The 14,869-nt window shown below is 32.8% G+C and overlaps 1 protein-coding gene across 4 annotated transcripts in view; it reads right to left on the bottom strand.

The window, feature by feature from the left end:
• Positions 1–14,869, bottom strand: part of LOC115890969 — a 110,823-nt gene that overhangs the window by 7,342 nt on the left and 88,612 nt on the right. For 2 of the 4 annotated variants that reach the window (XM_030911341.1, XM_030911338.1), the window contains exons 2-5: positions 8,427–8,525; positions 7,937–8,068; positions 6,367–6,495; positions 4,574–4,759 (exon numbers count right to left, since the gene is read on the bottom strand). In XM_030911341.1, coding sequence (XP_030767201.1) covers positions 4,574–4,759; positions 6,367–6,495; positions 7,937–8,068; positions 8,427–8,487 — 508 coding nt within the window. In that variant the 5' untranslated portion in view covers positions 8,488–8,525. Of the gene's footprint in view, positions 1–4,573; positions 4,760–6,366; positions 6,496–7,936; positions 8,069–8,426; positions 8,526–14,731; positions 14,755–14,869 lie in introns of those variants that run through there. The other 2 variants (XM_030911339.1, XM_030911340.1) reach the window with 2 other exon arrangements.

Raw genomic sequence — 14,869 nt, 5'->3', positions numbered from 1 at the left:
TAATTCTAAGTTCATCTCATCTCTCTTAAAAATTGCTACTTCTCAAAATTTCCCATTAAAAATAGACCATATAGATATACCATATAAAATAAAATAACTGAAAGATCGGGCTACGGAAAATCACACAAATTTTCGGAAAAATTTTGGCACCTGCACACGCACACAATCGTCAATTAAAAAAAAACTACTATTTTAGTATTTTAAATATTTTATAGCACAGTATTTATAAGGTGAAATTATAAAAATTTGGAGAACTAATAATGCACTGACGCACACAAAAATCAAACGAATACTAAATTTCATTTATCAAAAGCATTCGATAGTCGTGGCTCAACGATAACCATTTAGTCGCACGGCGAGGGTGTCACATATGCTTTAGTATACAAATGAATGAATGATTTTATTCGAATAAAACCATTCGATAGTTGAAATCATTCATTCAGTAACCATTCGATAGTTTAATTCATTCGATAGTTCCCATCGCAACATAAAATATTATATCATGTAAATGAATAGGACAATACACGCTATCCGTTCCGTTTCCCTTCCGTTCCATATCCTTTCCTTCCATACATTTTTTTGGCGGACGGACTGAAGCGTATCGGAAACAGCGTTGTCAAGTTCTTACATTTGTACCAGCTCTGCTAGAATTTTGCTGATATTTATGTATACTTTCACCTCTTAATTAAATCTATTACCTTTTTCAAAGCATACAAATTTTTAAGATAAAACTTTCGTAATGATATAAATTGTACAATAAAAAGTATGGAACTGATACGGAACGGAAACTTACGTATAGCGTCAATACAATAAAAAATACGGAACGGATATGGTTTAAGGTCGATTTTTTTATTATCGATATTATCAGACATACCTAATTAAAATGTTTATGTATAGCAATAAAGAGAATATTTCCTATCTCTTTATCTATGTATTAATTTTAACAGTACCTTGGTGTGTTAAATTCTAAATCTGTTCTATAATAAATATATTTATTATTAGATTATTCTTGAGACTCTCATTGATCTCTCTACTTCTATGTATTTTGTTAGAATTTAAAATGTTATTGTCAGCATACAACATACTAAATAAATCTAGCAAAATTGTCTACATACAAAAAAGAAATACGTTTTAATTTATCATTTTTTTAAATTACAAATAAATTGTGTAGTAAAGTTTCAAAATATGTTGTTTCAGATACAAGGAAGCATACAGTTTTTTTAGAGTAAGTTTTTATGCGAGATAAAAACTTACTCTAAAAAAACTCTACTAGAAATATTACAAATACATACTGTAAAAATGTAAATTTTTAACCGGTTAATATATACAAACAATAAACAAATACCCTTAACTCTTCATTATGTTACACATTATAATTATATGAAAAAGAGTATTTACTGTTTCTGAAATGCATGTAAAAAACAAAAATACGAACCCTTTTGGACACTTAGATTTGGAAATTATATTAGTAGATTAGAATAATTAAATATATATAATGCTGTTAAATATAAAAGCTTTTATGTTCTCCTTATTTAAATTATTACATTTAGGATGGCTGCAACGACCTCCCGTAATCCTGCTGTTAAAATAAAACAATTGTTTTTTATATTATAAAAACCAGCTGTTATATTTTAACAGCAAGATTACGGGGCGTCGTTGCAGCCACCCTTAGTGGTAAACAGTACAAGGTGGTAGGAAAATATTAACCGCTGTGAATACAGTTTGTCGCGCTCCTAATGATATGTTATGGGTCTCTCTAAGTCTCTCATTCGCTATTATACTTCTAACTACGCCTGAGCATATGTTATTTGTTATTTTAATAACAAATTTTACACATTTTTTCACAATGATAACAATATACAATATATACAACTTATAATTCCGTACATACGAGGCGTTTCGGAAAAAATAAGGATAGGAAAACAATATATTACATACGAACATCTTTCAAAACACAAAACGCAACCTGCAACCAATGAACACTGGACAACAAACAAAAAATGTAATATACAAAATACCACGTGAATGTGATAAATGTTATATTGGTGAAACATCTAGACCTTTAAATGTTCGAATTAAAGAACTTAAAGATTATTTAAGAAAGAGCGATTTTCACAAATCTAAGATTTGTCAGCATTCATGGGACACAGGGCACAGAGTAGATTTTAACAATGCAAAAACTTCCCCTAGGAGATGCAAGACCTTGTCGTTGGTGGGGAAGCTCCTGGTCAGGTGCTGGGGGGAATCCCCCCTAGCACTTGGCTTGGTCTAAAAAGCATCTCACTCATCGTCTTGTCCCTGACTGTAGTGTCGTGGCCAGGGAATTGCACCAAGACATATAACGATACCGGGCGGGGCTACGGACAGCCTCAACCTTGGGACACCCCATTGTATTTTACCCCTTACTTCTACATGCGGGGCTCGGTAGAAGTGGACCGACTGTCCCTAGCGACTCATGGGAACACTATGAGATCTGGTAATAATAGTAATAAAAACATCACCGGTGAAGCTGTGTGGAAACCCCCTAGCAACACTGGGAACAGTAACAATGAAAGTTCCAAGGGGCCAAACCCAAAGAGAACTACAGGAGAGGTGGCTGACACTTGCGTGACACCATCCTCTGCAAGTGGCATACAAGTTACCACCTCCTCCAAGGGTCGGGAGCCTACCTCCTACCTCTAAACCCAACAGGCGACACAAGCTACCGTTTCGTCTACCCGGCCTGGGTCGTAGCTCCTCGACTGTGAAGGACACGGGTCTCCGTAGGAAGTCCTGGGACTGTATGATGAGTTATAACTCAAGAAAGGGGGACACAATAGATCCCTAAGGTCGCAGAGATTAACCCCCCTCCCACTTATTCTAAATTCTAAATTCTAACAATGCAAAAATGATTATGAAAGAAGCGATAGCCTCTAAAAGAAAAAGAAAAGAGGCTTTCTTAATACAAACGATGACAGAAAAATGCAGATGACGTCCACACTGATGGGTTTATGGATTTATCTTTGAATAAGAAGACTAAGGAAGGAGCATAATGCTATCCATGTATTCATGCATGGTGGGCGGAAAAAGCACTCTAGGGTGGGGATCCTTGACAGTTCTGTTTGACGATTCATTTGACACATTTGAATTTGATTTGAAATTTTATGGATTTGTCAGTCTTTACGGAGCTTACTTTATGTTATTTATTATTTATTCTACTACTGATAGTTGTATAAAGGTAGTAAATCTAGATGGAAATTGTGGCAGAACTTAAATTAACACTGACACTACTCCTTCCTTAGTCTTCTTTTTTTTTAAAGCAGGGATTAGGAATCTGCTTATCAGACGAATGGGCTGCTTGCGCGCTGTTGTGTGCCCAGACAGTGTCGGATTGGTACTACCGACCGACTAAAACCTTCCCCCTCTGTTCCACAGCAAATCGATTCGGAAACCGCTTTCGCATTACTTCGAAAACGATATGCTGGATGTTTCTCTCAGCTCTTGGCAGAGCGTTCTAGGTTCTCATTCTACTTGTAGTTTCTATGTCTGTTCCTTTTTCCTCTCTCATACATGTGATCTATGATCACTTTCTTTTGTCGCCATAATTGTTCTAATTGCCATATATGCGTGGTTCCATCCTTCTTTGGACTCTATTAGGCTCCTCATCATGTTTTCTGCTGTAAATAACATGCCTGTTTTTTGAAGATAGGTTTCTCTTGCTATGGACCAGTTTGGGCATTCGAACATTGTATGCTTTACATCATCTTCTTTCTGGCAATAGCGGCAGTTGCTAGTGGTGGATTTTTTTCGTTCATAAAGATATTTGTTAAAGTCCTTAGTCTTAGTCCTTAGTCTTCTTATTCAAAGGGATTTATATATAAATCCGTCATGCGTCGTCTCTCGTTGTTTTTATTTAGTCTTATTGGTTTATTTAAAAAAATGACAGATCACATTTCAACATGATTGGAGTGACGGAGCGATACACGGAAGCAGATGCGTATGAACTCGACTTAAGAGTCTATTACGCTGTACTGTTCGGGTCGCTCTCAGGGGACGGGTAAAGCGGGTGTGTGGCCGATGGAAATATATATTATATTTAAGAAATCTGCCTAAAGCTTAGCCCGATCTTGTCTTGTTAAGCCACACGCAAAATTCCAAACACACGTGCCTTGATTAAGGTTTGCAGAGCTTGGGCATTTGCCATAAAATAGCGAGCAATTTTTTACAAAACCATATAAATTATATATCACTGTAATCACAAACCGTCAATCTATTTCCGTATTGTAACGAAATTATAAATTATGTCTTTATTTTCGAGAAAATTTAGTCCAAACGTAAGGAATATTTTGTTGATGTTTGACCATCAAAATCTTAAAAATAAAAAAGTTGTCTAAAATGTGCTACAATACGGATAGAGTATAATCCTTTATCTTTAATTTCCTTCTTCATTTGTGTAAAAATACCTAGTCAGTTTTACATAAAACGTTAAATGCCGAACGCTTATTTTGCTACTTTTTCGGACAGGAGAATCGTTCAATGTTAAAAGTAAAGTGTTTGTACTGGGTGAATTATTGTTTTATTTTGATCTGCTTACCATTGAAAATAACGTAATTCCATGGTATGCCTTCGAATGTTTCGTCACTAGATCTTCCTATTCGTGGACCAAACCACAAGTCAGTCGCTTTAGGGTCATTTCTCTTGTCCACTGATCTCATTTGAAAGTTTTTATCCAACTTGCCTACCCTGGGACGCAACAAGAATTCTGTTGACCTCTTTATATCTAAAAAAAATGGTACCTACATGGTAATATTTACTCTGTTCATGAAAATTGGTATCGTCGGCCCACAAGTAGAATACAGTAAGTTTGATTTTTCATTTTTGACATATTTATAGCATTTGGCTAGTTAAATGTGGCTAGTTAATACCCATTAAAATCCTTAATAGCGTTAGCTCAGTGCATTCAAATGCATTAAAAGTTATAATGTTTTGGACTTAGTATGTTTTGCTTGTAGACCGACGACATGAAAAATGTTGAAGTTTCTTAAAAAAACTCTCAAAACTAAAGTGATCTATTAAACATACTGTTACGGTTTTAGATATAATATCGAATAGTAGATAAATTATACTACAATAATAAAACAATCATTTAAGTACCTATTTATATTTACTCCATTTACAAAACTTTGGGCGTATTACGTTGGTCTTGTTTTATTATAATAAACGATGTTTAAATATTTGACATATAAATAAAAACTTTAAATAATAAATAATATTTACACATGTTTGGCTTTAATTTTATTTAATAATTGTATAAATTATACTGTTAAATCTTATTTTTTACACATCACAACGATACTTGTTATTAGTATTGTTGAATTTGTGTAAAAAGTAAGATTTAAAAACCAATTTAATTATTTTAGAGCAAAATTCAATAAATACGCTCATTTAAAAAGCCCGCGCTTCGATCCATTTTAAACAAGCCCTACTCAATAGATGGCGCCACTTCTGTAGGACCATTTTTCAGTATGGCAGAGTCCGTTCTTTTTCTAGCTAGGTATATTCTTTGATTTATGCCTTTAGCAATCCCCCAGTCTAGAAAGTTTTTATAGGCAGACATGTAATGTTCCTTAGACTTTTGTGGTAGCAATCCAAGACTTGCTAATTTGACCGCCTCTGATATGTGGGTCTCGTCTCTGCTCTGGTGGTGTACAGGGCTCATTATCACACGCATAATTCATTTTTTGATATTAAACGAGTTCTTGATATGCCACTTAATAATCACTACCTACTTAACATTTGACAATTTTAAACGTCAAAATTAATTAAAAAAAAGATAAGAAAAACGTCAAATCACCCACGCCGCGCATCACGCCGCGCATCGGGATGTTGTGATTGTCACGTTGGCATAGCAACAAATGTAAAGTAAATGAAAGAGTAAATGCAAAGTGTGATTTATCATAATTCACTGTTATCAGCTGTTATATTTCACTCTATGACAAATATGGGCATCATATTCCTTCAGCTAGGAAGTAGAATATTGATTTATTATTAACTGGTCGTGGACAAAATATATTTTGTTTGTGTATAAGAATAGATGTGTGATGCGAATATATGTTCGGAGATATTAAAAAGGGCCCATACAGGCTTGGCAACAAAGTCTTGGATCGTTATTTACATGATGAAGGTTGGCTGAGGCTGAGACCAAGACCAGCGTTGGACCTGCAAGACCAAGAACCGACAGTGCAAGACCTAACCAAACAAGCTTTCGCGTTTCTACTATTAGTAAAGATATGGAAAGAAGAAGGAAAGTGCTCCTGAAGAGTTAAAGAAAGTGCCATTCTAAGAGAGTGGTTCAGTGATACCTGGCTACGTAAATAAAAGATGTACCTTGCATATTTTCATCCCTGCGATCATTGTAATATTGCAACGGATCTTGGTTCTCGAACGATCTCTTGCCCGGTCGTACCACTAATCTCAGTCTTCTTTTGGGGTTGTGAATTTCTCGTTTATTTATCACTAAAAAATTAAAATTTCTTTTCAAATCATCGTATGGCCACGACATATCTAGATTTTATATCGCCACATAAGGCCCGATAAAGCATGACATATACAGGGTGGTCCGAACTGTATTCCGAAAACTTCGGCTGCATATTCTGCAGATAAAAATAAGTAAAAAAGTTCGTATAAATATAGGTCCTAAAATGCTTAGTTTCGGAGATACAGGGTGCAGAAGTTTAATTTTTATTTCGATTTTTTCCAAATAATTTCTGAAGCAACGTCAATATTTGAATAAAAATTGATGTCTGGAAGTATCTTGGAATGATAAATTTTATTTTGATGTCAATATGACTCCTATTTGTAGGGGGCGCCACCTACATGTGTTTTAACTGTTTTGAAGAGTAATAACTTTTCGTCCGTACCTGTATAAAACTACTGGGTGCAAAAATATACATTTCCGTGATTTTTACGTAAAAAATGTCTCTTGGTAAAAATCGCTAGGAGTAACCATTTTCAAGATATTTAGAATGGAAATAGTCAAGACATGTCGTTATTGGCAAAAATAAACAGGTTGAGTTGATAGTTATTTGACTGCAATGATAAATTTGGGAACTTTTTATTTTTTAAAATTAATCATAATAAAACGGTTTCTGTTCAACTTTTGACACAAAAAACATTTCAAATTTATGATTTCAGTCTAATAACTATTCAGTCAACATGTTTAATTTATGTCAGCTAACAGGTATTGATAATTTCGATTCCAAATATCTCGAGAACCATTACTCGTAGCGATTTTTACCAAGAGACCTTTTTTACATAAAAAACGTCATAAATATACTCAGTAGTTTTATACAAATACGGAAGAAAAGTTATTACTCTTCAAACCAGTTAAAAAATATGTAGGTGGCGCCCTCTATAATTAGGAGTCATATTGACATCAAAATCAAATTTCTCATGTCAAAAAACTCAATTTTCATCCAAATATTGACGTTACTTCAGAAATTATTAGGAAAAAATCGATATAAAAATGAAACTTCTACACTCTGTATCTCAGAAACTAAGCATTTTAGGACATACATTTATACAAACTTTTTTACTTATTTTTATCTGAATATGCTGGCGAAGTTTCTCAAAAACAGTTCGGACAACCCTGGATACACCTTTAAATAAAAATAAAATAATTTATATTGAAATAAATATTTAGATATAAAATATCAGGAAAATGTTTTTTTTTTCTCGGAAATTTCGATTTAGATATAACGTTTATAACAAGAATTACATGATAGATTTTAATAAATCATAAAAGATGTGGTTTGAAAACCACTACATGACATGTGACATGACTGTGAATTAAAATTTCTACACCTACCATGATGTCGTTTTTAATCGATACCACGCATGTATTGCCAAAACAAAATCTGGTCGTGTATTTGTCTATATCTCGCGATATATTAATTACCTTTGATTAACTCCAATGGCGTTTTATCAAAGTCTGTATCAGTGTTCTGTGGCAGTGTAGTGGGTGTAAGGTGTTCAGTGTGGTAAAATCGTTTGCCTGTTCGAAGTCTAGGAAGCATTCGTCTCCTAGGGGCTTTAGTTCAAAATTCAGTTAGAAATACAACTTAACATCTATCTAAAAGTGTATTAAAAGAAAAGAAAAAATAATTCTTAACTTTAGGGCGTATCTTAGCACGTAATTTTACACTATTTTTTCTACACATGTCAATAAAGGTCTAAATCACAGCCTATTCAACCAGTGGCGGATCCAGGATTCGGGAAAGGGGGGAGGCTAGACTCAAAACTTTACTCAAAGTAAAAAAAGAAATGTCCAACGAAATAAATAAAATGAGAAAATAAAAAGTACTTGTCATGCAGGAATTAAAGGAAAGTAAGGCCCGTAATTTTGTCTATATTGTGCTAAAACACATAATTACCCCTCTGGATCTTACCTTCATCCTCGTCGTATCCAGACTCCCCAAAACGTTTTCCTACCCTTAGGTTCACCCTCATGGTTCTGTGATCTCTGTCTCTTAATTCTTTTGCTGGAACTGCAAAGAAACAAGGAGGTTTAGACCCAATCTCAGTAACTAAGAGCGGAAAAAAAACTGGAAATAATTGCCGTTTTACTTTTTCTAGAATAACATTTCTAATTTGGCGAAAAAATCTCTTCAATATTATCTACATACCGGGTGTTTCACAAAAGCGGCTCAACCATAACTTTTTTATTTTTTTCAGTAAAAAAACGAGATTTGGAATTTTAGTATATGACACTCTTGTCAACTTTTGACATTTTCGCTTAAAAAAATCGTTTTTTAAATATTAATGCCATGTTGATGCCATAGCTGTGTTAAAAACACTAATTTTTAATCAAGGAGTCTTGGAAAAATAGACTGGAGCGTCTCAAGGATACTATAGAGATAAGGATAGTTCGATTCCTATCTTCCTGCACTGTCAGTTTTTTTATATCATCTACTGACCGAGTTAAAGTTGGCGCTAAAGATTTTATACAGTGACAGTTATTTTTGCATTTAACGGACGAACGCACAGTTCGTTGGAAGATAAATTTAGCGGGACAAAAGCGTTTGGTTAGAAATAAGCCAAAATGTGTACTGATAAGAATAAATAGTAAACATTCCAATTGATAGAAAAATGCATGAATATTCTTTGTATTTCGATACATTTTTATCAACCAAATTTGGTCGTTTTCTGCTCAGCAAGGCAGAGATCATACGAAAACGAAATATTTACAAGTGCTTATAGCCAAATTATGTTGAAGATTGCCAAAGGTATGTATTTTTCTACTGTACGTATATTATTTGTTAAAATCCTTCGTGCCTTTGTTCTGCAGATATCAAACTTTCACTTTTTTTTCAAATATCGATATATTGAATGATATCAAATCTTTATGTATTTGGCAATAGTTTACAATACGGTTTTTGTGTGTCATGTACGAATATTATCATAGTTTTATTATCTTGTATTTATTTATTAATAAATTAAGTTGTTAATAAATAAATAAATTTAACTATATAGTTGCTATATATTAGACCATTTGCTACGTTCTTAGATTTTAAGTCCCAAACATTGCTCTTGAGATTTTGTCCCGCTAGAGTAACCATCCGCCGCACTGTGGGCGCTGGTCAGCGCGTGACATAGCATTCCACGGCGACTACGACTAGAATATACAGTCCTTGGGAGCATCTAACGTTTTTCGTGTCTTGCCAGGGCCGGTTAAAAGATGCCCTAATCGTATTTTTAATCATATCTCAACTTTTTCAAATGGAACCAAGGTGGCTCATTAGCATATTTGGAAAACACATTTTTTATCAATAATTTGGTACCACATACTTGGTATTCCGAATCAAATTGTCGTTATGAACCGCATATTACAATTTTAAATAAACCATATGCAAAAATGTCAAAATTTGACATATAATATATCATTCTGTTCATAGTGACATTTTCTATCGAATAAAGAAAAAAAAAATACCGAAGGTGTCATTTAAAAATCAAAACTTGTAGTCATTTCCGGTGAAAGAGGAAGTGACCAAAAATAATTATTGAATACGTTATAAATATTTCTTTCTATTTTTTCCTACCATGAAAATTATATATTTTATATTATGAAAAACACGGAGAATTCCTTAAATATAAACACAAGTGTGAACAGATATATTGGAATTTTAAATATGCTCAAAAACAAAGAATCCTCTCCGAAAAAGGCTGTGAAATTTCTCTTATACATTATTCCATTTTTCTTTCTGAATTTTAAAACAGTCTCCCGTACTATTGTAAGGTTTATATTAGACAAGGAATGACTCGAAAAAATCTATATTTTCAGAGTAGATCCGACAAAACAGATTTATTATTATTTATTTATTTGACAAGTTTAAATTGTCATACATGTTTATGTTATATACTCACACTAATCGGCGAGGAGTATTTGTAGCTAATTGATTATACAGGATGAGTCTTAAATAAGTGTAAATATTTTCAGTTCAAGATCACTCAAAAAATTCCTCAACCAATATCTCAGCATAAACTAACATTTAAACTTAGTAGAAAATTCAGAATTCGGTCTAAGCGAAATAAAAATATTTTCTTTTATCCTTCAGATTCAATTATTGTAAATATAGGCAGCAGAAATACGGTTAGTGAACCCAAACTCTTAGGCCTTTTAATAAATAGGCCACGCTAACTTGTTGCATCTTATGGGTATAGTATATTGTATAACACAGAGGACCGCATATGAAAGCTTGAAGTTAATGGAGAGATTTGACTTCAAAGAACCCCTAATGGGGACGCAAACTTGTAACAGGTACAACCTATATAGTTAAAGATGAAGAAAGGCAGACTGATGCTCCTATTTTATTTGCGGGAAATATTAGTTTATATAAAGCTGCTTGTCGGCTAAAGTACGGAGTAATTGAAAATCGGAAAATGGCATGTTATGAGGTACAAAATAAAATATTTTTCGACCTAGGTTAAAGTGCAGGAAGGCACATTGACACACTTTCGGTTTTTTGTGGAAAGTATTACTTTACAGCTAAAATAAATAAATAATCAAAATATAAGAAAATATTTCTACATAAAAATTTCTAATTATAAAAATGTTTTAAATATATGAAATATCCGATGTCAAGGAATATCTGTATAATATACAAAAAAAAACTATTGCATTATTACAATTTAAAATTCAAAGTTGTGCCACAGAGTGCCTAGAAAAGTTAAACAAATTAGGCAAAGAAAATAAAATCCTCTTACTCTGGGTGCCAGCCCACCAAATAGAAGGCATAAAAAGACAAACGATCTATATTTCATATCAATTAAACTTTTAATTACGTAATCGAGGAGGCGATTTTTAAATTCATTGTTGCCAACCACGTACATATTCGGCGCCTTGCTGACTAACTGGAATTTAAATTTCCCGCTGGGGATTCAGGTGGTAGCTCTGCTGTAAAAAATGTCAAGTTGCCGCAATTTTTTTTATTTATTTCCTCACACTGTCATTCGTTTTGACACTTTGGTTTAGTATTACGAGTTTTTGGTTTAAATACATAGTGTTGTGATACTTTAAGCTTGAAAATGTTTACTAGCAGACCTTGCAGTCGAACATTGTTCTTTTTAGAATCTATTTTAGTGCGAAGTGTATAAGAATAGCTTAATAACCGTAAAAAAAACCATCGCAACTTTATTAGAATATTTTGAACGGGAAAGCAGTAGTAATGGCGCTTTATGTCCCTTAAATGCTTTTAAAAAGGTGAATTTTGTTGATGTAAATAATCCTAACTGTTTATATATTTATAATTTATTTATTTATTATTCTTCTTCTTCGGGTTCCATCCCCTAATGGAATCTAATGAATCATCATGGCAATTCTAACTTTGTTAACGGCTGCTCTGAATAACTGGTTTGAAGTCATTCCAAACCATTCTCTCAAATTCTTGAGCCATGATGTTCTTCTTCTTCCTTGACTCCTTCTGCCCTTTATCATTCCTTCTATTATGTTCTGCAGCAGGGCATATTTAGGTCCTCTCATTATGTGTCCAAAGTATATATATACTTTAAGTTTAAGTAAGATATTTTTTGAGTTTTACAAAGGTTGCACTGGCTATTTCTATTCGAGCTCATTATGTGTCCAAAGTACTCAAGTTTTCTCTTTTTAAGGGTGTTAATCACTTCTTCGTCCTTCTGAATTTTGCGTCGCAGTTCTACATTTGTAACCTTGTCAGTCCATGCAATCCTCAGCATACGCCGATAACACCATCTCTCGAATGCCTCAAGCTTCTCCATTTCGGCCTTTTTAAGTGTCCAAGCCTCTGAACCATAGAGTAGAGTTGCAAATATGTAACCCCTTAGCATTCTTAATCTAAGCCTTAAGTTGATGTCTCCACTGCAGAGACATTTTTTGAGTTTTACAAAGGTTGCTCTGGCTATTTCTATTCGAGCTTTATTTCATGGATTGATCCAAGTTTTCGGTCAACAACTGCCTAGATATTTATATTTTGTATTCTCCATAGGTGTATATATATATATATATATATATATATATATATATATATATATATATATATATATATATATATATATATATATATATATCATCTATTAGGAACATTGGGTTTGGATCTTCTCTCTATTGATTATCATAATTACTTCAATCATTAGATATATTCACATTTTTTGTTGGTTTACAAAGGTTGCTCTGGCTATTTCTATTCATTTTATTTCTGCTAATTGATCCAAGTTTTCGGTCAACAACTGCCTAGATATTTATATTTTGTACTCTCTCCATAATGTATAGCCTTATATATATATATATATATATATATATATATATATATATATATATATATATATATATATATATATATATATATATATATATATATATATATATAATAAGCTGTTTTAGACAAAAAGTTTTCAGATAAAAGTTGTAGATAATCACATCCTTAATGAGACTGTGCCCTCCGTTTTCTTTTAAAGCCTGTCATTTTTGACATATGACACAAACATATGTTTTTTTAAATGGAAACCATAGTTTGCCATGACTTCATAAAAAACGCCATTTTTTAAGCTTTTCGGCGATATAAGCTAAAATATGTTTTCTTCGAAAAATTACTGAGTTATAGTCAATTCCTATAATGTTTAAACAATTTCACTTAGTTAGCCATGGAAACAAGTTTAATCGTCTTTGCTCTCAGAAAAGTGAAACTGCCACATCCAAACGTAAATTAAAATAAGCAAAAATTGTAAATATGAATTTTTCAAATGAAGAAAAGCGTGTAGGATTATTGGTTCAACTTTTTTGACCATACATTTTCGAGGATACGTTAACCGTTACATTTAGTTATAGCCAATTCTGATCTTTCTTGATTAATTTCAATTGGATTGCATGGTATTCTTATTCTATTATGATTTATCATACTTATAAAAAGTTAGAATATATTACTAAACGGTTCCTTACAATTTACATTACACAAACTAAAACTTAAAAAATAATATCACTGCATACACTTTAAGTTATTTTAGAAAATGTTCAAAAAATCCGCCATTGTTTTGAGTTGCATCTTTTTAAAACTGAATTACTACCTACTCTCATAGAAGGACCGGTCGACTTAATTAAACTTCTCTCGTACCGCCACTTCGAGTGTCTCTCTTAATTCACAAGTTCTTTTGTAAACCTTATTGTTAACCATACCACATAAAAAAAAATTTAAAATGGATAGGTCAGGTGATTGAGGAGGCCCATATACAATTGGGCCACCTCTTTCTATCCCTGAGTTTGCATAATTATGATATAAATAATTTTTAACATTTCTTTCATTATGAGGGGGGGGGGAGGAACCACTCTAATGATGCGGGAGTATCTACACGCTTTTCTTCATTTGAAAAATTCATATTTACAATTTTTGTTTATTTTAAATTACAAAGTTTGGATGTGACAGCTTCACATTTCTGAGAGCAAAGACGATTAAACTTGTTTCCATGGCTAACTAAGTGAAATTGTTTAAAAATGATAAGAATTGGCTATAACTCTGTAATTTTTTTTAAGAAAACATATTATAGCTTATATCGCTGAAAAGCTTAAAAAATGGCCATTTAAAAAAACATATGTTTGTGTCATATGTCAAAAATGACAGGCTTTAAAAGAAAACGGGAGGCACAGTCTCATAAAGGATGTGATTATCTACAACTTTTATCTGAAAACTTTTTGTCTAAAAGAGCTTATAATGGAGTTAGGGACAATTTTTAAAATATCCGAAATTTGTTTTTTTTCGAAATATCTAGTAAGCCTTGGAGTTTTTCAAAAATCTGAAAGGCGTATATTTATGACCCCACAAAACTGCAATTCTTTCCCCATTTAACCCACTCTCTATCTCCAGTAGTTTCCGAGATACCCATAGAGAGCATCGTAGGAAACTCACCCTGTATATAAAAGTGGGCAAAGCTGTGCCGGTCAGCCGGTCAAGCTTAATCACGTGACTAAAAGTTTATTTGGTATGAACTGGAGCTAGAAAAAGAGCGAACACTCCACTAATTGGACCAAAACCGTTATACTTCCCAAGTGGAAAACAACTTTAAGCGGAACTCAAGAACATTATATATACTATTATGATAGAACTTAAAAATATTTCTTTAATGTAGGTCTGTGCAAAAATAATAACAGAGCAGTATGAAAACAATACTTCATGACACAACTATAATAGTCTAGAATTATTGAACCTTAAAATTATTATTTACCACTAACTTAATATCATATTTGTTATAACATCGGCAACTCATCTAAACGAATAAACAATAGATTTTGAGTTTCAAAATAATCTGTTTTTAATTTATTATTATTAATTTTTCTGCGTCACCGAGAACGAATTTTTGATAGGTGGAA

Source organism: Sitophilus oryzae, unplaced genomic scaffold, assembly GCF_002938485.1.
Source record: "Sitophilus oryzae breed Bouriz unplaced genomic scaffold, Soryzae_2.0 scaffold_942_pilon_pilon, whole genome shotgun sequence".
NCBI classification, from domain to species: Eukaryota; Metazoa; Arthropoda; class Insecta; order Coleoptera; family Curculionidae; genus Sitophilus; species Sitophilus oryzae.
The sequence above is the reverse complement of the archived record's forward strand: the minus strand, read 5'-3'. Positions and strand labels throughout refer to the sequence as shown.